Source organism: Triticum dicoccoides, chromosome 6A (genome assembly GCF_002162155.2).
Source record: "Triticum dicoccoides isolate Atlit2015 ecotype Zavitan chromosome 6A, WEW_v2.0, whole genome shotgun sequence".
Classification (NCBI taxonomy): Eukaryota; Viridiplantae; Streptophyta; class Magnoliopsida; order Poales; family Poaceae; genus Triticum; species Triticum dicoccoides.
Window position 1 is genome coordinate 566,753,574 of NC_041390.1, and position 25,026 is coordinate 566,778,599.

At 42.9% G+C, this 25,026-nt stretch overlaps 1 protein-coding gene and 1 long non-coding RNA gene across 10 annotated transcripts; both read left to right on the forward strand.

The window, feature by feature from the left end:
- Positions 1–7,424: 7,424 nt before the first annotated feature.
- Positions 7,425–8,464, forward strand: LOC119315989. The gene is made up of 3 exons (XM_037590401.1): positions 7,425–7,428; positions 7,596–7,883; positions 7,975–8,464. Exons 1-3 carry the CDS (start codon positions 7,425–7,427, stop codon positions 8,283–8,285), a joined length of 603 nt encoding a protein of 200 aa, XP_037446298.1. The 3' UTR covers positions 8,286–8,464.
- A 168-nt stretch (positions 8,465–8,632) lies between these two features.
- On the forward strand, positions 8,633–14,835 carry LOC119317982. Of its 9 annotated transcripts, none has more exons than XR_005153876.1 (7): positions 10,288–10,705; positions 11,128–11,791; positions 12,029–12,083; positions 12,205–13,097; positions 13,507–13,603; positions 13,712–14,499; positions 14,566–14,835. It is a non-coding gene; the product is annotated as an uncharacterized LOC119317982 (long non-coding RNA). The 9 variants fall into 9 exon arrangements; XR_005153877.1 differs by having other exon boundaries at positions 13,712–13,866; positions 14,340–14,835; XR_005153872.1 differs by having other exon boundaries at positions 12,205–12,376; positions 12,773–13,097; positions 13,712–14,835.
- The last annotated feature ends 10,191 nt before the right edge of the window (positions 14,836–25,026 follow it).

Here is a 25,026-nt window from a genome sequence, read left to right on the forward strand (position 1 = left end):
AGGCCATAAAATCCGAGAGAGGATCCATGTATGAAAACAAAGTGTAGACTTTGGCAGAACAACTCGATGGTCGTAAGGCTGTTGAGTGCAGATGGATTTTTAAAAGGAAGACGGACAATGATGGTAAGTATCACCATTAAGAAAGCTCGACTTGTCGTTAAGATGTTTTCCGACAAGTTCAAGGAGTTGACTACGATGAGACTTTCTCACTCGTAGCGATGCTAAAAGTCTGTTGGAATTATATTAGCGATTACTGCATTATTTATGAAATCTTGCAGATAGGATGTCAAAACATTGTTTCCTCGACGATTTTCTTGAGGAAAGGTTGTATGTGAAACAACCGGAAGGTTTTGTCAATCCTGAAAGATGCTAATAAGTATGCAAAGCTCCAGCAATCCTTCTGAGGACTGGAGTGGGCATCTCGGAGTTGGAATGTATGCTTTGATGAGATGATCAAAGTTTTGGGTTTATACAGAGTTTATGAGAAACTTGTATTTCCAAAGAAGTGAGTGGGAGCACTATAGAATTTCTGATGAGTATATGTTGTTGACATATTGTGGATCAGAAATGACGTAGAATTTCTGGAAAGCATATAGGGTTATTTGGAAAGTGTTTTTCAATGGAAAGCCTGGATTAAGCTACTTGAACATTGAACATCAAGATCTATAAGGATAGATCAAAACGCTTAATGGTACTTTCAAATGAGCACATACCTTGACATGATCTTGAAGGTGTTCAAGATGGATCAGTCAAAGAAGGAGTTCTTGCCTGAGTTGTAAGGTATGAAGTTAAGACTTAAAGCTCGACCACGGCAGAAGAAAGAGGAAGGACGAAGGTCGTCCCCTATGCTTTTATCATAGGCTCTCTACAGTATGCTATGCTGTGTACCGCACCTGAAGTGTGCCTTGCCATGAGTCAGTCAAGGGGTACAAGAGTGATCCAAGAATGGATCACAGGACAGCGGTCAAAGTTATCCTTAGTAACTAGTGGACTAAGGAATTTTCTCGATTATGGAGGTGGTAAAAGAGTTCATCGTAAAGGGTTACGCTGATGCAAACTTTGACACTAATCCAGATTATTCTGAGTAGTAGACTGGATTCGTATAGTAGAACAGTTATTTGGAATAGCTCCAAATAGAATGTGGTAGCTGCATCTGGGAGATGACATAGAGATTTGTAAAGCACACACGGATCTGAAAGATTCAGACCCGTTGACTATAACATCTCTCACAAGCATAACATGATCAAACCCAGAACTCATCGAGTGTTGATCACATGTAATGTGAACTAGATTATTAACTCTAGTAAACTTTTTGGGTGTTAGTCACATGGGGATGTGACCTTGAGTATTAATCACATATCGATGTGAACTAGATTATTGACTCTAGTGCAAGTGGGAGACTGTTGGAAATATGCCCTAGAGGCAATAATAAATTGATTATTATTATATTTCTTTGTTCATGATAATCGTTTATTATCCATGCTAGAATTGTATTGATAGGAAACTCAGATACATGTGTGGATACATAGACAACACCATGTCCCTAGTAAGCCTCTAGTTGACTAGCTCGTTGATCAATAGATGGTTACGGTTTCCTGACCATGTACATTGGATGTCATTGATAACGGGATCACATCATTAGGAGAATGATGTGATGGACAAGACCCAATCCTAAGCATAGCACAAGATCGTGTAGTTCGTATGCTAAAGCTTTTCTAATGTCAAGTATCATTTCCTTAGACCATGAGATTGTGCAACTCCCGGATACCGTAGGAGTGCTTTGGGTGTGCCAAACGTCACAACGTAACTGGGTGGCTATAAAGGTATACTACAGGTATCTCCGAAAGTGTCTGTTGGGTTGGCACGAATCGAGACTGGGATTTGTCACTCCGTGTAAACGAAGAGGTATCTCTGGGCCCACTCGGTAGGACATCATCATAATGTGCACAATGTGATCAAGGAGTTGATGACGGATGATGTGTTACGGAACGAGTAAAGAGACTTGCCGGTAACGAGATTGAACAAGGTATCGGGATACCGACGATCGAATCTCGAGCAAGTATCGTACCGCTAGACAAAGGGAATTGTATACGGGATTGATTAAGTCCTTGACATCGTGGTTCATCCGATGAGATCATCGTGGAACATGTGGGAGCCAACATGGGTATCCAGATCCCGCTGTTGGTTATTGACCGGAGAGTCATCTCGGTCATGTCTGCATGTCTCCCGAACCCGTAGGGTCTACACACTTAAGGTTCGGTGACGCTAGGGTTATAGAGATATTAGTATGCGGTAACCCAAAAGTTGTTTGGAGTCCCGGATGAGATCCTGGACGTCACGAGGAGTTCCGAAATGGTCTGGAGGTAAAGAATTATATATAGGAAGTGCTATTTCGGCCATCGGGACAAGTTTCGGGGTCACCGATATTGTACGGGACCACCGGAAGGGTCCCAGGGGTCCACCGGGTGGGGCCACCTGCCCCGAGGGGCCACATGGGCTGTAGGGGGTGCGCCTTGGCCTATATGGGCCAAGGGCACCAGCCCCAAGAGGCCCATGCGCCAAGAGAGAGGGAAAGGGGAGAGTCCTAAAGGGGGAAGGCACCTCCGAGGTGCCTTGGGGAGGATGGACTCCTCCCCCCCTTGGCCGCACCCTTCCTTGGAGGAAGGGGCAAGGCTGCGCCCTCCCCCTCTCCCTTGGCCCTATATATAGTGGGGGGAAGGGAGGGCAACCATACCTAAGCCCTGGCGCCTCCCTCTCCCTCCCATGACACATCTCCCTCCTCCCGCAGTGCTTGGCGAAGCCCTGTTGGAATCCCGCTACTTCCACCACCACGCCGTTGTGCTGCTGGATCTCCATCAACCTCTCCTCCCCCCTTGCTGGATCAAGAAGGAGGAGACGTCGCTGCTCCGTACGTGTGTTGAACGCGGAGGTGCCGTCCATTCGGCGCTAGGATCATCGGTGATTTGGATCACGACGAGTACGACTCCATCAACCCCGTTCTCTTGAACGCTTCCGCGCGCGATCTACAAGGGTATGTAGATCCACTCCTCCCTCGTTGCTAGATGACTCCATAGATAGATCTTGGTGACATGTAGAAATTTTTTGAATTTATGCTACGTTCCCCCAACAGGAAAATGGAGTCCGACTCGGTCTGCGAACCAATGGGGTGCCGCGTTGGATGATAAAATAGGTTCAAACAGCTCGATCCAAACGGATGCAGGTGATTTAAAGGTCAGCATTGGAGACACCCTAAGACACAAATAGAGACAGAACAGATCACAAACAGACGTCACACACACACACATGTATGTATGTATGTATGTATGTAGACCATTCACATAGGGTTGTTTTCATCCTTATCTGCCAACAGATGAATCCAGTGACCATGTGTGCAATATGTAACAACGGGAGAAAGAATGCACGAGTATATGCTTACGTGCTTCATTATAACTTGGCAGCGCTCATATTCATAGGTTAGTAAAAAATGCAGTGTCTATTTGGCACTCGACACAAAAGTAATCGGGCTTCAATCAAATTTTGTGAAAAATAGAGAGATGGCATGTGTTTTTCCTTTTTCCTTAGGGATGAAATTAGTTGGACCATTCAATCGTAGTAACTTTTTTTAACAGAGTATGGGTCCTTTGTGGACGGAGAGCACATGCTGACACAAGAACTCAAAGAAAAGAGAACTACAACTTGGCCCTGACCTTTTTATGGAGAGCCCCAACAGAGAAACTACATTACAATCGGGTGTAAAAACTACCTGAACGCAAAACCAATTGCACTGACACCGGAGGCAAACCACTAGGTTCGATGTAACCATCATTGCCTTCGAAGGAGATGCATAACTCATAAGAGAAGGACACCATGGACTATATCAAAGGACAATTACCTTCCTTTTGGCAATTATGGCTGCAGTGAAGACCCGAGCTGTAGCTTCAACCCAAAACCATCGGCGACGAACAACTGCCTAAACACTAAACTTCAGTAATTCATCCCTCCCCCTCTATCCTTCCACCAACACGATGAAGAGAAGAGAGGAGGAGGAGAGGCCGAGGCTCCTCCAGATCAGGGGTGACTAGGGCCTCTGGTTTGACCATCTCCCCAACTCGAACAACTTTTCCTCTGACCAACATGGTTGCGATGAAGACTGGAGTGGTAGCTTCAATGCAAACACCAGGGGTGACGAACTGTAGCCCAAACACTACACTCCGGTAATCCACCCCCTATCTTCCCACCACGACGAGTAGAAGAGAGGAGGAGAGAGGCTAAAGCTACTCCAAATCAGGGATGACTCCCCAACTCGAACAATTTTTCCTACCAAGGAGAGAATAACCAAGATCAGGTTTATTTAGAGAAGCAAAAGGGGGCGGGTTAGTGAGGGCGTTGGCGGTGAAAACAACTCGTTGTCATATGGATCTGGCCAAGAGGTGCCAACTTAGGAGCGTAATCTTGTTTGACCCTCTACCTCGCCTACATCACCATGAATGACAAGGAGAGGAGATAGAGGAATCATTCAGAATCAGGGTGGATCTAGATCTGACTGCCTCTTTATTTGGCAGGAGAAGCAAAGCAAAGGAAAACCTACTACTACACATGGGTACGGCCTCTTCCCCCCATTCCGGCTAACAACGCGAGTGGAAGAGGGAGGAATAATGCTGATCGGAGTCTACGACATGAGCCTGACTTCACTCAGAGCTCAGTTTACATGAATGAGATAAAGGAAGAAAGAAAGTGTCATTGATGAACACCACATAAGCTTACAAATCCCTTATTGCTTTGATGGTCTAATAATATAGAGTACATAACTAATTTGCTATGAGAAACTCCATTTACGAAAAGGTGTGGTAGCACCCGGGAGTCCCGACCCTCGGTTATCCTATGCGTCGAGCATCGTCAAGATTCGTGCTCTGTTCTGACAAACCACAGAGCATTTGCAGTGGAAGCATGCGTATCCAGGCCATTTCACGATTTTAATATAGGTACTCAGCTCCGACAGCGGTGCAGGCTGGTGTCTGTTGATAAGACAAGTCACATCTCTTTTCATCTTTCTCCCGCACGCCATGTCTCGCATGCAGATTCTGCATGCATCTCTGCGCATGCACCAGCGAAACTCTCTCACAGTGTAACAAAGTATCTCTCACTTGCAGACAAAAGTATATTTTACCAAGAAATAACCTCTCCCTCTCCCACAGGTTCTCTTTCCCACTTGAGTAAAAACATTCTTTCTCTCACTTCTCTCAAAAGGATGAGTTCTCTCTCACAGTCACATCCTATCTATCTCTTTAGATTTTCAAAGAAACATTTTTCTTTCTCTAAATATCACATACAACTTCTCTCTTGGATTTCGATCTTTGTCTTTCTCTCGTGTCAACAGCTGCAGTGGCCGGGCAAGGCTCGTTGTACGAGAAATTTCTGCTTGCAAAATTACTGCTCACACAGGCCTGCTAATGCAACTGGCGGCCAAGACAGGGCACAAATCTCAAAATTTAGTTTCTTGGTGGACGCTCAGATAAGCGGGAGTCTAGGCCCTCGGGCCCTGAAAATTCATTCTCATCTATTTATAGTTTGGTACTTCGGGTGATTGCTTTTGTTACTATACACAGTTTCAAACATACTTGATCCATGACATGAAATTTTTAGGTCAAATACTTTTTAGTGTTATGTCCATGAGGATATGCTTAACAAAATTGATCATGAAAAATAATGACTTCAAATGGGACCGTGAAACAATCCACATCATTTGTTTTCGAAAAGAGGATAACTCCCGGCCTTTACATCAAAAGATGCATATAACCATATATTATTCAAGAAAGAAAATCACGCAACGGAACAAATTCGACCGAAAAAGAAAACCCGAGGCCATGCCTCGCGAGAGTAGTGCCGCCAGGCAACCACTAACCATATGGTAAAAGTCCACAACAAACAAAAAGTATAAAACTCCTAGGCTAAGCCTTTAAGAGGGAAATACCGCACATGTGCTAATTGTGACAAGTCTAAACATAGGTCAGTCATGGGATTTTCATCCTCAAAGTTGAGATTTAATCCACCACCTTCAACAAGGACACAACGCAGACGTCCGTCGCTCATCATCGGTCAACTCAAAATAAATAAATAAATAAATAAACAACACATCAATAATGGCTTCTCCATGACAATGATATTGTAACTAGAAAAATAAATAAAACATCGGTAATAGCTTGACAAACCTAGACTAGTTCGCTTCATGTGATCGTGGTCATCATCAAAGCATATATGTCTGACAAGTCATCAAGATATGAACTAGTAACAGAGTGAACAAGCCTTTGCCTTTTCTTAGGGACCCTTTGCTTCTTTGAGAAAAAGGGTTTCCCCCCGCTTTATATTATAAAGCACACAACCGAACATCCAGCTCGCTGGGGCCGCAGCACAGATAAGCCTAAAAGAAAACAAAAGAAAATGAAAGGGAAATAAATGCCGACACCGGCAGATCAACGGAGAAAGGAAGACCGGCAACCGCTGCACCCTCCGACGAAGTACCACCGCGCTCCCAGTATCTCGAAGCGCCTCGCACCAAGCAACACCTTCAAGAAGGAATGCGAGCCACACTATTGTGGCCCGCTCCGAGCTCCTCAGTACACGGGGGACCACTTTCGAGCCACACTATTGTGGCCCGCTCTGAACGACTATACCTTGCCATACATTTCGCAATTCTGTTTTGAGTTCTATTTAGCTTATGTGGAATAAACTCTCTATCGATCATTAAAGACTTAATCTCAACAACAAAATGACAATAAGCCGAATGATCCAAACTTTACCCAGAGAGACAGGACAGGGCAGTCGAAGAGTCAGACTGCACCAGAACAAATCCCTTCTTGCTTCGATGGTCTAATAATATAGAGTATGTAATTAATTTGCTATCAAATTACAACTCTATTTAGAGTTTGGTACTTCAGATGATTGCTTTTGTAATTGTACACAGTTTCAAGCATAATTCTTGATCCATTGCATGATATTTTTAAGTCAAATATCTTTTAGTGTTATGTCCATGATGATATGGTTAATAAATGTTTAAAGTAAACAAAAATGATCAGCAAAAGCTATGACTTCAAAAGTTATAGTTTGAGTGTCCCACCTCAACTTGTTACTCACTCTTATACCAAAATTTAATTTTCAATAGCTAAGCTGGGCTAAAATATCCTAGGATATAGAATTCAGAAATCTGAACTAGACAACAAATAGCACTAGTGCTATGGAATAGCCATAATCAACAGAAACTAATAAGTAAAGGAGAACTTAACCTAGTTCATACATTTAATAGCATTTTTTTTGTAAAAAAGCCAAAGGCCATATATTAGATAAAATGAGCGAAAATACTCATGTGAGCCCGAGCTCACAGGAGCCCGGTATCTGTGCCACTTATTTCCGTCGTGATCTGGGCCGGAATGGGTATAGCGGTAGGTATTTTGACGGTGTTGTGATTTCTCGAATTAGGAGTTGGCCCACCACACAGGTAACTCCGTCAGTTAGCTTGGTGGCGGATCAGACGGGACTGGACAGGGTGTGCCGTTTGGTCGCACATTCTGGTCTAAAGAGCCGTTTAGCTCATTTATGAGTACTAGCGGTGGCAGAAACCAATCTTCTCCAGCAATACTCCTCCCATCCCTCCCCTCTTTATAGTTCTAGATCCATCGCCCCATCGGATGATATTGCGAGCGAGCCAACCCAGTCCAGTAGAACTTGTCCTTCCGGAGAGCATGTCTGCATCATCATCCTCCAGCGGCTTCGAGCAACTCCCACCACTCATCAGCTGCCCTCAGTGCGGCACCGGGTATTCACCTGGATTGCTCAGGCGGGTCAGAATGCAGGCGTTCGTTTCTACAAGTGCGTCAACAAGGACGTGAGTATGGCCCATTTTTGCAGTTCTCAATCTGCTCGTGTTTTCCAAACATCTAATACATTCTTCTTCCTTTGCCGATTCGATTTGTTTTTCAGCCGGGGTCTGCAACTACATGAGAACCAAGGACGAGTACCTTGCCGAGCTGAGCTATCTGGGGGCGGCGCAGCAGCCAGTGCACAGAAGCAGCCAGGCGGGATCTTATCTGAACCGCAGGGTTCGTGTCGGAGAGCAGCTGCGAAGTGCTCCAGCCGTTACACAAGTTTTCAGGGCCCAGCCATGGGTTAATCAAGGAGGCACATCCGCCGCCGCCCTCTGTGTTCTTGTGTTCTTAGACGGAGCCATACTGTTTGTCGGAGTGCTGATCTTGCTGGAGCTGGTCAAAGTAGTATTCCTGCTCAGCAGGTAGATGGTGGGCATGTTGACGGAGTACTTGGAATAATTATGAATATGTGTCCGTAGTATGCAAAGTGCTGTTTAGGGGAGATGTGCCAGGTGCTATTAGTGTAAGTCCGTTGTAATATGTCATGAACCGAGTAATGAATGTATGGTCAGTTATTTTCTATTATGCAAACGTATGGTTTACTACCCGGCAGTATCAATTGTTCATCTTTTTTTATTCAGCACTTTTACGTTTCTGATATAATTAGGTGTATGAACAGTGTTTTTAATTAGCGCGGCGTGCGACCGGCACAGTTGGCGGACGCAATAAAGTCCACCTACTAGCTTCAGCAGCTAACTCCAGTCCTTATCTCAAGCCGCCCACGCATACCCACCCAGCGCCCCTCGTTTGTATCGCCTCCCCGGTTCCCTGTTGCTACCGAGCAGTTGCGGCGGCTACTTTGGCCGACGGCGAACCCACTGTATCGTCGGAAGATTTGCAGGTATGCGTGCGATCTATTCAAATCCACCCCCCTCCCCTGCCCTCTCCCCCACCTTAACTATCCATGTGTTTAGCCCATCATATTAGTTCAAATGGGAAGATCCCCAAATCTGGATCTGTCGAATGGGTCAAGCTCCCATAGGATATCTTGTTTCGTTTTTCCGGGTCCGCTTACCATCATGTAATTGCGCTGCACCTAGTGGGTTCTTAAACCAGAAGATAACAGTTCTGGGCATTTATAGCTCTTTCTTTCCAAGTTCCTCAAAGGAATGAATGACGTTTGTACTAACAAGTGGCAAATGCTGCTGTAGCAACTTGAGCCAAGGGGAAACGAGGTCACTGCTTTTATACGTTGTGGCTTTTTGTGGCTAGTTTGTTATTGGTCCTTTGGCTCTTTGTGAACTTTCCTTTATTTTCGTTTGAGACTTTAAGACCTTGTTGAATCTATTTGCTTATTTAATAAGGTGGCCATATACATCGTTCTGATGGAGAGGCCGAGGAGTTCCCCCCTTTTCAAAAAAAAAACTCCAAATTTCACATCTTCTTCTTCTTCCGAACGGGCCTAGATATTAATACCTAATTAGGATATAACTTTAATATGGTGAGTGGTATCTCTTGCAATATATCACAGCGAACAACAAAATTATAATATTATGAAAGTATTTCCAGACACAAATCTTTGTATATGACTTTAAAGTTTCAACCAAAATAGTTATACAATATTGTTGCTCAAAGTTTTCAAAGTTTGACTTGAAACGAAAGTAAACATTGTAACTTACTAGTCATCCCCCTTTATTTACTAGACAACACTATGCAATATGAATTGTGCCCCTCCTCTGTCATTTCTCTCTCTTCCTTACCGGTTCCCAGCTCCTCCTCTTCAGTCTTCACTAATACATCGACACCATCCAGCATCCCATATACATCCTTCCACCGCCGCTCCAGCCATCTTTTTGTTATCTTTGTCCGGCTGCTACCTCCTACCTCGCTCGACATATATGTTGCACTGTTGTCGATGGAGCGGCGTCAAACTGGGGCACCCACATTGGCTCGGTCATGCTTTGGGAGAGGGGGGGGGGGCTCTATTATAATGGTCCCCGTATTTTTTATGGTGCTCCAACACCCTCCCAGCTGTGCATCAGAGCAAGTACAATAAGGTGATATAGGCGGGCTGTAAGACATTAAATATTATATTTTTGCTTACTTGGAAGAGAGAGAAGAGGAGAGAGAAGAGAAGCGGGCTACTAGTTAACAGCCGGCTGTAGCACGTGCTCCTACGTACTTTGTGAGAGAGTGGGGTGGGCCATGTATCAACAAAGTAGTACATATTTATATCTAGCTATTATACTTGTTGACTATAAGCTTGACTATATGTGACATGACAACATCATATAGCCAGCAGCTGGCTATATTATTAACCATGCTCTCAAGGCGAGCCCTCGCGATGTCCACGTCGGCAACGGTACAAGACAAAAAGGTTCCCTTCGCCGAGAAGAAAGAGAGAAAGCCCCCAGTCCCCATCCCCAATTCCTCTCCCTCTCCCTTTCCCTCGTCTGCCGCCGCCAGCCCCACCGCCGCCCTCCCCGCAGCCGCCGCCACCACCGGCGCCCAGGTGTGGCGCTGCTCTTCCCCAAGGTCCTGACGGCAAGGCGGTGACAAGAGTTAGAAGGCGGACGCGGACAGCCCCGTCAGATCTCGTCCCAATGAAGTCAAGGACGAGCTCCACCCGGACGATGTCGATCCGCCCCCCTGCCACACTTCTCCATCGCGTCACCATATTCGGAGGAGCCGCGACTTCTGCTCGCGCATCTGCTCCTCCCGAAGTTGTCGCCATCGGCAGGAGGAGTGCCGGACCGCGCGCCAACTCGAGGACCGCCGCTCCGGCGGACCGTTGTTTCTGGCCGCCGTCCGCCTCTGGTGCCCGGCACAGGAGCTTCCCGGCGCAGGTCATCTTCCTCTCCTTTGTCCTCCCCCATTCCCCTCCTAGATACTCGTTGATTAAGAGGTACAAGTGGGTGGCCAGCTGCAATTTCTAGATGGAAGACATCTGGTTAAGATTTACTTTGGGTTCTTGATTCCATTTTCTCAATGGTTATTACTTATATGTAATTAGTACGTAAAATAGCAATTTTTGTATACCATGTTTGTGGCTGAATGCATTGAGTTGCTGGAATTGTTGTATTAGATCACAGGCATTATTCAGTGCACTCTTGATTGTCTTACCAATGATCCAAATAAATGCACAACCGGTGAAATTGACCGTGGTTTTGATTTACTTTTCTTACAATAGAGTAAATTTCATTATTTTTCAGTTTGGACATACTTCTATCGGTTTGCTTCTAATTGCAGCTTAATCTGTAATTTGTAGGCTTTGCACTACAGAGCAGTTGGTGGTAGGAAGGACAGAGGACGCGAAGAACTCATGATTAGGTGTACGGCGAGGGGAGGAGGAAGCACTTCTCTGACAAGATCCATAGCCACCACTTCATCATCGGCGGCAACCCTCTGTATTTCCAATGGTAAGGATACTGGACAGTGCCAATTTTAGGTGTGGTATACTCAAAATTTTGCTGTATCTTTTTTCACAAGTATTTGCAACGGTAAGGATAGTGGATAGTGCCAATTTTAGGTTGTGGTATACTCAAGATGAATTGGTTCTCTTAGGAGAAAAATAAGGAAGTCAGAGTTTTTGTGTTCTCATTTATAAGCTTGATTTTTTTCCTAACTCATGATGCAGTGTAGTAATGTTATTCCGGACGCATGCGATTTACAAAATAAAAGGAGTAGCAAATATCATATACCTGGTTAAGGGACTGGCTGGTTTCTGATCCACTGCAAATTGAGCATTCTTTTGTGAAGGAATATTACACTAAAAAAGTTGTCATCAGTATATATCTCAAGATGAATTGTGTCACGGGAGCCGATACGGCGGCAGACACAAGCAGAGCAAAGCGAAGCCGGCGCGACGGCCGGGCCCTCCAAGCACACAACCACTGCCTCCTCGCCAAAATACGCTAGCCTGCATCTACAAAGTGAGTCCCCAACTGCAATTTTGTGAGCCCTCAACTACAATTTGTTTTTAAAGATTTTTGAACAACATGACTATACATCTACTCTAGCAATTTGTTATATTGGTCATATGTGTCCTATGGATGGTTTGGATTCCTATAATTAGGAAGATGTCGTATTTGGCTGTTTTTTGTGCAATAACCAATTAGTTGTGCCATTTGCTTACCAGATTTTCATGCTATGGTGTTATTGCAATCCAGGAAGAAAAGGAACTTGCCCGTATGGTGTTCACTAAAAAGAAGAATCTGCTAAAAGGTTGGTCCATGCTTATCTTCACTGATTACATCTTCTTCGTGGTTAACTGTGGTCACAATCATTGATTACCGCTAAAGAAATTATAAGTGAATTGTTTCTTTCTATCTATGTTTGTGTATAGGTTGGATGTGGGCTGTACGTGGACATGAACTTGTTCCTGGGATTCAGAAGGGAGCACGTGCCATGGAACTTCAAGAAGACGGAGAACCATGTGTACCTCCATGTCGTGCTTTGGCAGAAGCTGGATGCCGACGAGTCAGAACCTGCTGAAGAAGCCACTCTGCTCACCATTGGTATGACAGAATTGTCGCTCCTTATATCATGTATGTATCATCTGCATCTATGGAGATCCTATGGCCTATGTGAATAAATGCTTTGATTGGCATTGTAATATCTTCTGTTTGGCTCTATTTGTTAATAATGATGGCAAGCAAAAAAAGACATTTTAATGGATTCACATGGGTGTGTTATTCTGGAGCAGGTTGATCACGCTTCCCTGTTTGAACTGATATTATTCAGTCTCATCAACTATGAATATGGTGTATGGTGTACTCACATCCATGCCATCTATTGCCACATTTGCAGACTTTGACAGTTTTGGTGTTGCACCTATATGTAACCCTGAAAAAATATTCCAAGAATCTTCTTTGATATTATTTATGATATTTTCATAATACATATGTTCTCAGGCGCTTTCCGTGGGAAGTGATAGCAATGGAAGCGGAGTTGTAGCTCTTCTGAAAATTGCTAGGATCTTTTCACACATCTATACAAGCCCTAAGACCAGAAGCAAGTTTAATCTTCTCTTTGGATTAACATCTGGCGGACCCTACAATTAAAATGGAACTAGCAAGGTTATCAATTTTTGTTACAGTGGCTTGAAATTTTGACCAACATGTGTGTGATATTATTGACTATGCAATTTACTTGAATATCATTGGTTCCTGGAGCAATGATCTCTGGATGCATGTATCAAAGCCTCCAGAGAAGCCTTACATCAAGCAAATCTTTGAGGTACAGTAGCCGTTTCAATTTTTTGGTTCATAACTTTGATTACCTGCAATTATAAAGTCTTCTATAACTTGAAGTGTGTTTCCTTCAGAATTTTTCGCATGTCTCCAAGGAAATGGGCATTTCAGTCGCACAGAACATTAATGTGTCAAATTCTAGAGTGTGTTCTTGCCTTTTGAAGGATTGTATACCATCATTAGGTTTGAATCCGATTAGGATTTCAGATAATCTGTCTTACATGGACCTACTGTCAGTAGTAGCACAATGGCATTATCATATCATGTGCTGCCCAGCGTGACAAACTAGCGGAGCGGTTCCCAGCCGAGCACGAAAAATAATAAACTTACACCGATCTTCGGTTTTCATGCTACAGAATTTGTGTGCTCATATAGTTGTATCTATGAAATCGCAGACTACATGCTGAACAAGTTTCAGATTGAGGAGAGCCTGGTCCCGAGATGTGCCTAAATTTGTACAGGGAATAAGGAACTACAATGGCCGGTCTGAAGGTATATATGTCCCACAATGCTTAGATTAACAAGTTTCTGTTAGTTTCATAGTATTTAAACTACAGGTTTTGTTTCTAACTTTTTTTCATAATCCTGTTGATGTGCCAGCTTATGGGCTACGATTTCGACTACGAGGATTCCACGCCAGCGTGCACAGTAAATTGCCATATGAGAAATTGAAGCCGGACCATGTCCTGAGGAACCTACTGCTTTTGATGCCTCAAAATCCCTCTGATGTTTTTTGCTAATCGCATCTGCAAGGGGTCTGTGACAGTTAAATGCTTCAGCAGTTACAGTTTGTTGTTGCACTGTAGATATTCACCAACTCTGACGAGGCTCACGCGGCCGCCCTCCTCTTGGTTAACTCTGACATTCATTGTGCCATTTATATCAAAATATTGCATGAGTTTTTGTTGGTTGTTCAGGACTAAGCTTATCTTGGTTAATGTCAATTTTAATTGTACTCTGACTCAAGTGATTTTTTGATATGGTAACTAATTTCTGGTTCTTTTTGCTAAATTCTAATTTAAAAACAAAGCAGTAAGAAATCATGCATGATGTTTCAAGTAAAAAAATAAATAAATGCAGCCTCGAGTGCTGATCTATGAAATAGATACCATCAGGAAGGTCGTGCCTTCAATTCATCATGTTCTTTGCATGCCTAATTTTCCTCTCATCCTCTTTTGTTGTATTCACAGTGTTTTTTTTTCTGGACAATGGTTCTGCATCTTTGCAGGAGGATTATCAGGCCTGAGTGACATTTGTGGGAAAAAAATCGTTCAAAGCTTGGTGTTCATTGCTGTTATTGTTCCTAATTTGAAGGGGACTGAGATTTCTACCTAGGAAATTCAAGTTGTGTTACCTTCAAATGATCGGACATCTGAAATAAATTATATGTTAGTAAGTCTATTACTAAGACAAAGACATTGTGTTCTTTTTCATAATTTTTCTGAATTGTCTAGGAGAAGCAGGTAGGCAATACTGATGAAGCCCGGTCGTATGAGCTGAGGGCTCAGACCGTCTCGCCGCGTTGGATCTGATCTTACATGCAAAGCTGTTGAGCAGATGCTGATCATTTAGTGTTGTGACAGTAATAAGAGTTGTCCGTATTTCTTCTTTCATGTACTATAAATACAAGAGACATATGTGCTACACTACTTTTGGACAAACTGTAATGGGTTGTCCTCGTTACATGTACAACCAGTGTAATGGATCTGAGCTCATATTTTCTCTGCCGCTTTTGTGTTTATATACATGCTTGCTTTTCAAACAAATATAATCCGCACAACAGTACAATCACTTTGATGGACATCAGCTCATATAATCTTAGTATTTCTGGGCTTATCCGTCTGACTTGCTGATACATATAAATAGCATCACTACGAATGCTCATGTCCATGCGCAGATGTGCAAATGTCAAAATGCGGACCAAATGAGCTAGCTCAATGGCATCAACAACCCTTGCACTGCAGATAAACTTTGCTACAACATTTTTTCATTGGTTTGCTCTATGTTCATACACTAGGCTGTACATACTCAAATTGTCAATTGGACACCAGAAATATTGACTTCTTCTTGTTCTTTCATCAATCATTTTATTTGAGCATTCATAAATATGGGTCCTCAAGACGTGTAGTCAATAACAGTACTTTACTATCATCATTAATATCCATAGAATACGCTCTTATCTTTCATATCACACAATAATTTATGTCCATGCAAATATCTTGCTTTCTTCTACCAGTATTTTCAGGTTAACTATACTGAAGAGAACCTGCTGGGCTACATTGATCTAAACAATGATACACTCGTGGTCATACTTGCAGACGGCCATCTGCTCGCCAAATGTCGGATCATGCTAGGAACACTATAACCACCAACTGGGCCGAGTTTCGTCACCGCGCCAATATTCGCGAAGGAGATATTTGTGCATTTCGTTTCAGGATCACTTCAAAGCGCCGCCTGATTCTCACCGTGCACCGCCTCTAGATGCACCATCAAAGACACTGCAGCCCCTGTGTCAATATAATCTAATATAATGTAGCCCTAAGTACTCCTCATTATGCTCTATCCTGTGATAACCTATGGTTTGCTTTTGGGCCCTCTTATTACATGCTTTTCAAGACGCTAAACCTATGCTGCTGCTTATGTTAAGTGCACTATTCTGAGTCAAATGTTTCATGTTCAGATCCATAATGGGCTTTCTCTGTATATATATTTCTATTTCTACTGCTAAATTTCTTAATAAGCAATCATCTCAAACACTAATTAGAATAAAAAACAATGTTAAAGGGGTGACTACAACCAGGCACCGCCCAGCTCCCCCTCAAGAGGCGCGCCACGGGCATGCCCCAACACCTAGTAGTCTCAGCATGTAGTGCATCTGAAAGATCAAATGAGGACCAAGCAGCCGCAAACTGTATATCCGACGCTGTATCTCTGCAAATTAGGCCCCAACCCCCACTTCCCGAGCTCGCCGAAAAGGCAGCATCAACATTGATCTTAACACAGTCCTGTGGGGGTGGTTTCCAATTGCGGCAGGGTTGCACTTGTTCCCTCGGTTTCTTTGCGAGGAAATCCTGCCATTCTTTGACATGGTGTTGGACAGTGTAGCGGAAAGTCTCAGTTTCCATTCTTTTCTCACCATGATTTCCCCGATTACGTTCAGACCACCAAGTCCAGAGCAAGGCAACTGACAGAAGTTTCCTTTCTTCTGGCAACCTGAAAATGGCTTGTGTAACCTCCTTAGCTGAGCCTAAATTGGCAAGTTGTGTCCTAACATCCTCAAGAGACAAGGCCATCCACCGTTGTTTAACCAACTTACAGTTCAGAAACAAATGGCCACCATCTTCGAATAATCTCCCGCAGACAGCACGTCTGGTGTCTAGCTCAACCCCTCTCCTACTGATATTCATAAATAGCGGATGAATGTTACTTATGTGCTAGTCGCCAGAGAAAATGATGCACTTTGGGTGGACACTTATCTTCCAAATAGAGGAAAACAAATCTGTTCGTACAGCTGTAGTTTCAGAACATTGACCAAGCTGTTAGCTGTCAGATGGATTGAAGCGTCTTACCCTTGTTCGAGGGGACGCGTGCGTGTTATATGGCAGGGGCATATCTCTGGATGCATACATAGTTTGGAGTACAAGTCAAGGCAAGAAGAGATAGAAAGGAATACAATAAGGTTTGAATAACAGATTTCCTATTCTATCTCTAGTCTAACTATAACTTGTAGGACTCTTCATGTGCGCCTCTACCATATCTCAATGATTGTTAACACCCTCCCTTAATCACAGTCGTGATATGTTGAGATTATGCTTGAATGCTTCAAAGCTTCGTGTGGGCAATGCATTTGTAAATCCATCCGCAACCTGGTCTTTAGAATGGACAAATCTGATTTCAAGTTGTTTATTTGCAACTCGTTCTCTAACAAAATGAAAGTCTATCTCAAAGTGTTTAGTTCTTGCATGGAAGACTGGATTGGCAGAAAGGTATGTCGCACCAAGATTATCACACTATAAAATTGGAGCATGTTCATTACGTACTCCAAGTTCCTTAAGCATAGACTGCACCCAAATAATCTCTGCTGTAGCATTTGCTAGGGCCTTGTATTCTGCTTCTGTACTTGACCTGGAAACTGTAGCTTGTTTCTTTGCATCCCAAGAGATCAAATTTGAACCATAAAATATTGCAAAACCACCAGTAGACTGTAACATCCCAAATTTTTAATTTAGAATGTTATACACTAGATCATCATTGCATATCATATTTATTGCATTTTGGTTGATCCTAAAAATTTCACGCAACTCAAGGACCCTCGGAGAGAGTTGGGGATTTCGTTATTTTCATATTTGAGTTGTCTCAAATTTTGAAAATAGGATCATTTGATTTTATTTATTTTATCTTTAATTATTTCTATTATAAAAATTATGAGAGAGTGAATAAAATGACTTTCCCAAAATAAAGAAATATTGAGGATTTAATAAAAAAATCAAATAAGATTTTATCTGGCTTTATTTGCTATTTTATTTGAATTTAGGAAAAATGTGTGTTTTTCAAAATTGCATTTAGGCCCCAAATAAATGTTCATCCTGTGCAGCTTGATTTTAGAAGCCGGGGAAAATTTATTTCGGGATTTTTGGAGTCGGTTTAGTATTCCTTTTGTTTTTTTCTCAGCGTAATTATTAAAAAAAAGTCCGAACCGACCTTGGGCCGTAACCGGCCAGGACTCCGCCTGGCCGGGCCTTCTTATAAGCGCCCCGAGGCCCCAGGCCAAGCCCAAGCCGCGCCCCGCCCCAACCCTAGTCCGCTGCCGCCACGCCGCGCCGCCCCGCGCCGCCGCCGCCCCGCCCGCCGGAGCGCCGCCGCCCGCCGGTTTTGTTCGTTTTTTTAGTTTCATTTTTTTAAATAGATCGGTTTTTCCGGTTTATTTAATTAGCGAGCGTTCGTCCGTTCGTTCGTTTTAACGAACGTTCATAGTTTTTCTTTTTCTCGGATTAAATCCGCGGTTTTTCTAATCGCGATTCCTGATCCGATTTTCGTTCCAGTATAACTTTTCGCTCGTTTATCGGAATCAGGCGATTCAAGCGCCAGGAGTTTCGTCTCGAAACCCTCTTTCTGTTTAACCAACTCAAACAAGTTTTTGCCACTGTAAAAATTGCCTTAGATCCAGAATAGTAAACGAAGCCTGTTTCTTTTGCCGTTTGTCTTTCGTTGCTTTGTTCGATTTGATTCTTTTTGCCAACCGGAGTTCTTAAGTTGAACTTTCTGGTTAGATCTCTTATTTGAGTTTTACCTGTGCATTAGTTGAGTACTTATTGTATGCTTGTTTGTTTGCGATAGAGTACCCGGAGTGCGCCGCTTGCTACTTCGAATCGCTAGGTTTCCCGGATCATCAGCAATGCAAGTAACACTTTGATCATGCTTTTCCCTCTACCCAGTTTTATTGCATTAGATCAATCCTCACACATTGCATGATTAGGATCTAATTAAATTGTGGGTTTGGGGAATAGTTGAGGTAGTACCTATTTAGATACATTAAAATCGAGCACTCTCCCAGCCCTCTCAGGCCATCAACATTTCTAACCGTTGGATCGTCACTTTTAGTCTTCTTTAACCGTCAGATTTGCTCTTAATTGTCCTCAAATCACGCGTAAAGGCTTCATGAGGAGCGCTAGCCTTCTCGGGCCGCTGCTCCCGTGGTTTTTTTGGGCATTATAGGTTCAATTGGGCCTATTGGGCCTGTACTCTGATCCCGTCCAGCGCAGAAGTGGAGAACCCAAAACACTGGACGCTCGGGACCCTGATCTCTTTCGCTTCCAGCCCTGGCGGCGCCTCTGAACTAGGTGCCGACCGATGCGGGGGCTTGGACTGCCATGGCGACTGCGCCAGGTTTCGACCGACGCGGCAGATATCGCCTACTCAGTTCATTTAGTTGCATGGATGTGACGGACAGCGGCTCCTCGATCCGTTCGGTTCCATAGCGCGGCTGGATGGTGTGTGGCGATGAACAACCATGAAGTTCAATCGCCAAGTACGATTTATTCAGAGTTTAATACCAGTAATGCCATTCGATGCTCCGGGCAGGTCAGTTTCCATTGGCGGTTCATATTTTTCATTCAATTCATGCAACCCATATAATCCCAACCTTGCCGCTGCTCCTTCCCCACTCTGCTCATTGGCAAACCATTCTCCAGCACAGCTGCGCTGGATGATGCTAAGGTTTCCAGTTGTTCCAATTCTCCCTCTTTGCTGCATCTCTTCTTCCCCCAATTCCTCCTCTATTTTTAGTGATACTATTCTTTATATTAAAAGAAACGCAGGGCAGCCTGCTTCGGTTGGGTCAGAAGGTGATGCGCTGGTTCCAGTTCTCGATTTTTATCTACATATACAAATGTGTTCTCTGTCTAATTTAGAATCTCTAATGATTGCAGGTTCTCTACAAGGACGAATTCGAGCTAAGTACTGATTGGTTTCTTTCGTTCTTCCAGTTGAATCTGCCGGTATCCAGTGTGCTCTTATGCCTCCTTTAATTACGCCTCATCTCAATATTTGTGTGTTCTACTATGTACCTTTTATTCGTATGATATGATTTCAGTCTCTGTGATTGTTTGAAATAATCAAACTACACATTGCAGGTCAGTTACCATGTCGATCCTTGCTCTTCATTTACTCCACATGCGTTGTCGATGTTCGATCCGTGTTCTTCAATTAGTTCTTCTCTGTTCTTCCCCCAATTCTTTCTCCATCAAGTATATATTTTTTATTAATTGATGATGCTTTCCACTCCCAACTGAAGACATGTGCTCTTAGTTGATGAGTTTGACCTTTTTGCTGGGTTGGGTTCTCTGAGCCATGCTTACTGAATTTGAAATAATTTTAAGCAGGTACTTGTGCAAGTGCGTTATAGAAGCCTCTATCAAGAGGCGTATGATGTAGCAATGTCAAAGCAAGTCGAGGACCTGATGATCTAGATCAATACCCATCCTGACCATGAACCAATATTCTCTCAAATGCTTGGTAATTAGGTTGAATGGCAGAGTACTTGAAAAACAAACACTGATTTGGTTTGAGATTTTTATTTGACCATGTATTGTTGTCACAATAGGGATTCCCTTCCTTCTAAACTAATGTGCTGCATCAAGATAGTCTTTAAATACAGTGGATGTGAGTACACATAACACTTAGCATTTTAAGATGATTGTGAAGCTCAAGGAAGATACACATCTCGGTACTATATGTAAGCAATTTGTGCTCTTCACATTGGTACAGTTTCACCTCAGGCAACTTCTTGGGATAAAAAAAGTTGCCTGAAGCCATGTAACAGCATACAAATGTGGCGTTTTTCAACCAGTTTTGCAAAACAGTACGGATTTCATCCTACTATAGTACCTCATGGCCTAAGATATGGTCTACTGCAAGCACTCTCGTTGGGATGTACTGCACAACATTCTTCAACATGATGCTCAGACAGATTTCTCTATATTTAATTTCAGTTGTATGATTCCATCTTGCACCAAACAATTACATTGTCGTGATATCCTCTCATTCCAAAATTTGTACATACAGGTAATGTTCATGCTGGTTGTGGTCGATTGAGGATTTTTGAGATCGGGAGCTTGCCGCTGCCCTCCCCTTCGCGCACATGACTACCTTTGTTGTGCTGCATGGATGCCGGCCGTTTCCATCCATCTCAGAACTCCTAATTACCCAGAGTTCATCTAATGGACATCTAAGTTGAAACTTGGAGAGCATCTAATATCCTCATGTTCATTTTTTTCCTTTTTATTTTTTTCCCACTGTCATTCAAGTACAAGTTCAGTTCGATGTCTCAAGATAGATCCAAGTTAACTTATAGTTGTTTCAGAAACCCTTGCATCAGAGGGCATAACTCTCCATGATGCATGGAAACAAAAATAGAGCTCTCAAATAACTGTACCACGAACAAATTCCTAACCATTTCTACGGATTAATTGTTCATTTCTAAATGTATTGAACTGGTGTGATCTTCCCAAGCAATATAAAATTTGATTATGTGCTACTTGTTCAGTGTGACTAAATGTGGATTCATTTTTCTCCATGCTTATTTTTACTCATAGCTTGGTTAAAATTCCTGTCATGTTATTTCTTCACATCATTCCCACATCTAATATATTCAAATGGTCCTAAGATTCTTCTCCATGCTTTTTTTACTCATAGCTTGGTTAAAATTCCTGCCATGTTATTTTAATCACAGCATTCCCATATCTAATATATTCAAATGGTCGTAACATATTTGCAATAATTTCCTGGACTACCCCGGTAAGGGACCAATTTCTTGCTTTAAAAAACATCTCCTGGATGTGCATGTGGATTTATACTTGCCTACGATTATTATTGCAACCACAACTATGATCGAGCCTGGCACTCTCATCAATCATACCTAGCATGCACCGTGACACTGGAGTGTGAACAGCTCTGCACAACAATGTGGGCTTTAATGTTCAATTCTATGCCCATCGGACCCGAGAACAACAGTCCTTCCCTACTATTTGCTACTTTTCTTTTTTCATGTATCTACATATTTGAAGTATCCTTTTATCGTAAAAATAGACGGGCGCAGCAACGCGCGCCATCAATGATCTAGTTACCTGTTATTATCAAACCTTTGGGAGTTACTTCTACGTTTGCTTATTATGCCATGCTATGCTAGTAGACGTGGATTGGGTGAGTGTATCCATGACAGATGTGAGATTGTTAATTAATGGTTTATTTAAGGTGGCAACTTAAACACACATCTGGGTGGATTGAGGCACCTGGGTATTCCAGCGATTGCCTGTTTTCTTTATGGACCGCCACCCAGGCTCAAAGGGATCATGAGATTATTCATGCTAGAAACTTCCGTGTGCAGCCACAAGCTATTATGGGATCTAGCGTAGTTGATTAAGTTGTGCGAACTCTTACAGTGGTAGACTAGCAGATGTAGGGGAAAGTAGGTGTAACGGTCTACCTGATCGTAAGGTGCTAGCGCTTCTGAAAGACTATGTCTCGGTCATCCGTCTTCTCAAACACCTTGTAGTGCGAGAAACCAAACGGAGGCGATCGAGCCTTGTGGGGAAAAGTGCGCAAACCTATGCAGAGTGTAAAAACTAATCATGATTAGACGTGTCCCCGGTTATGGACATCTTGAGTATCTAGTACCTAGATTATCATGTGAATCTCAACATGTTACTCTAAAATTTAATTTTGTTGGGTTTTTTTTAATGATGATGCTTAATTGGGATTGAGAATGCTGTCAACCATTCTCAATGTTTAACAACTACCATGATAGTTAAATAAAATTTATTCCTTTGCAGTAGGGAAAAATTGGCTTTACACAAAACTGTAACCATAGACCTTTCCAGCAGCCAAATATGCATATAGAATAGCCTATTTCATTCCATTACTCTCTATGTGTTATTTTGCCAGCATATTCCATGTGTTGACCCGTTTCGGGCTGCAATGTTAATGTTGCAGACTTTTTAGACGACGATTAAGGTGTTTTTAGGTCGTGGTTCTATACTCAGTGATGCTGTTGGAGTTGATGGACTCACTTATCTTCCAAGCCTTCCGCTGTTATCGTCATTAGATGGCCTTAAGCCATATTTATTGTAATAAGTTCTCTTTTGAGACACTCGATGTAATAAGTGTGTGATTGCTACTCTATTATAAATCCTTCAAGTACTGTGTGGTGTCAGCATTACTGATCCAGGGATGACACCTGAGCACAGAGATTGGACCGTTTGAGGTCTGGTCGCTACATAGACCTTCTGTCATCTACACACCCTGCCCAGTCAGAATTAGAAAAGGCACTAACAAGAGTGGATGATGACTTCTTGAATGTCAACCCAGTATCTGGAGCACCTTTAATGTATCTCAATATGCGTTTTGCAGATGTCCAATGAGTGGTAGTGGGTGCATGAAGAAACTGGCATACCTTGTTTACGGCAAATGAGACGTCAGGTCTAGTAAGGGTCAAGTACTGAAGTGCACCTACTATGCTTCTGTATCTTGTGCCATCCTCTTGATTCAAGAGTTCTCCATCTGTAATAGACAATTTTTCTGTACTTGACAAAGGTGTTGGTGCCGACTTACAATTCTGCATGTTAACCTTTCTGAGAAGATCAGTTGCATATTTTTCGTGTGAGAGGTGGAGACCATCATGATCTCTCTTTACTTCAATACCAAGAAAGAAATGCAAGTCTCCAAGATCCTTCAAAGCAAATTCCTTCCCTAAGTCCTTCAGTAATGTTGTCACTGCTTCATTGGATGAACTAGTAACAATGATGTCATCAACATATATGAGTACAAATATGCATGTATTTGACTTGTTATAAATAAATAGTGAGGTGTCAGACTTAGAAGGAACAAAACCAAGTGCTTGCAATTTCTGACTTAGACGAGAATACATGCTCTTGGAGCTTGCTTCAGTCCATATAGTGCTTTATCAAGCTTGCAAACATGGAAGGGTGCATCTTTGTTTTCAAACCCAGGAGGTTGTTTCATGTAGACTTCCTCTTCTAGAACACCATGAAGAAACGCGTTCTGTACATCTAGATGTCTTAGGCACCATCCTTTTGACACAGCAATGGACAAAAAAGACGGATGGTAGCAGCTTTCACAACTGGACTAAACGTATCCTCATAGTCTATGACGTACCTTTGTTTGAAACCTTTAGCAACAAGCCTTGCTTTATAGCGATCTATAGTTCCATCAGACTTTCTTTTGATTCTAAATACCCATTTGCAATCAATCAAAATTTTACCTTTAGCCCAAGGAACTAAGTGCCACATTTTATTTTTCTGAAGTGCCAAAAATTCTTCTTCCATAGCTTTCCTCCAACGTGTATCACTGAGTGCATCCTCAAGATTATTGGGTTCACCTGCCGAGCATGTCAAACCATATTTAAGAACATTCTTATAATTAACTGGTTGAATAACCCCCTTTTGTAGGCGTGTACGTCCAGGTCTGCTGGGCGCTACAGGGGTGCTGGGCGCAGAGGATCCAGGATCCTGATCGGAAGCTTCTGTAGAGCCGGGCACATCAAATCTCGAAGCAGACTCGGGCTGATCTTCTGTGGCAGAGGCAGAACACATAGGTGAAGCAGCTGGTGCAGAAGATCCCGGCCTGGCTGGATTACCGCCAAGACCAACGCGCGCATGCAGCCGCACGTAAACTTGTGGATCGGCAGTAAAGCGGGTGCTGCTACCTCTTGAGCACTGCGTTGGTTTTCCCCGAAGAGGAAGGGATGATGCAGCAAAGTAGTGTAAGTACTTCCCTCAGTTTTTGAGAACCAAGGAATCAATCTAGTAGGAGGCTACGTGCGAGTCCCTTGTACCTGCACAAAACAAATAAATCCTCGCAACCAACGCAAATAGGGGTTGTCAATCCCTATAAGGCCACTTACGAGAGTGAGATCTGATAGATATGATAAGATAATATTTTTGGTGTTTTTATGATAAAGATGCAAAGTAAAATAAAGGCAAAGTAAATAGCAAAGGAAATAACTAAGTAGTAGGAGATTAATATGATAAAGATAGACCCGGGGGCCATAGGTTTCACTAGTGGCTTCTCTCGAGAGCATAAGTATTCTATGGTGGGTGAATAAATTACTGTTGAGAAATTGACAGAATTGAGCATAGTTATGACAATATCTAGGTACGATCATGTATATAGGCATCACGTCCGAGACAAGTAGACCGACTGCTGCCTGCATCTACTACTATTACTCCACTCATCGACCGCTATCTAGCATGCATCTAGAGTATTAAGTTAAAAACATAGTAACGCCTTAAGCAAGATGACATGATGTAGAGGGATAGACTCATTGTAACGCCCCAAGACTGGAGCTTCAGATGCCTTCCAGGGTTTCCGGGTTTCGCCGTGTGAATTGTTTGGTTCTT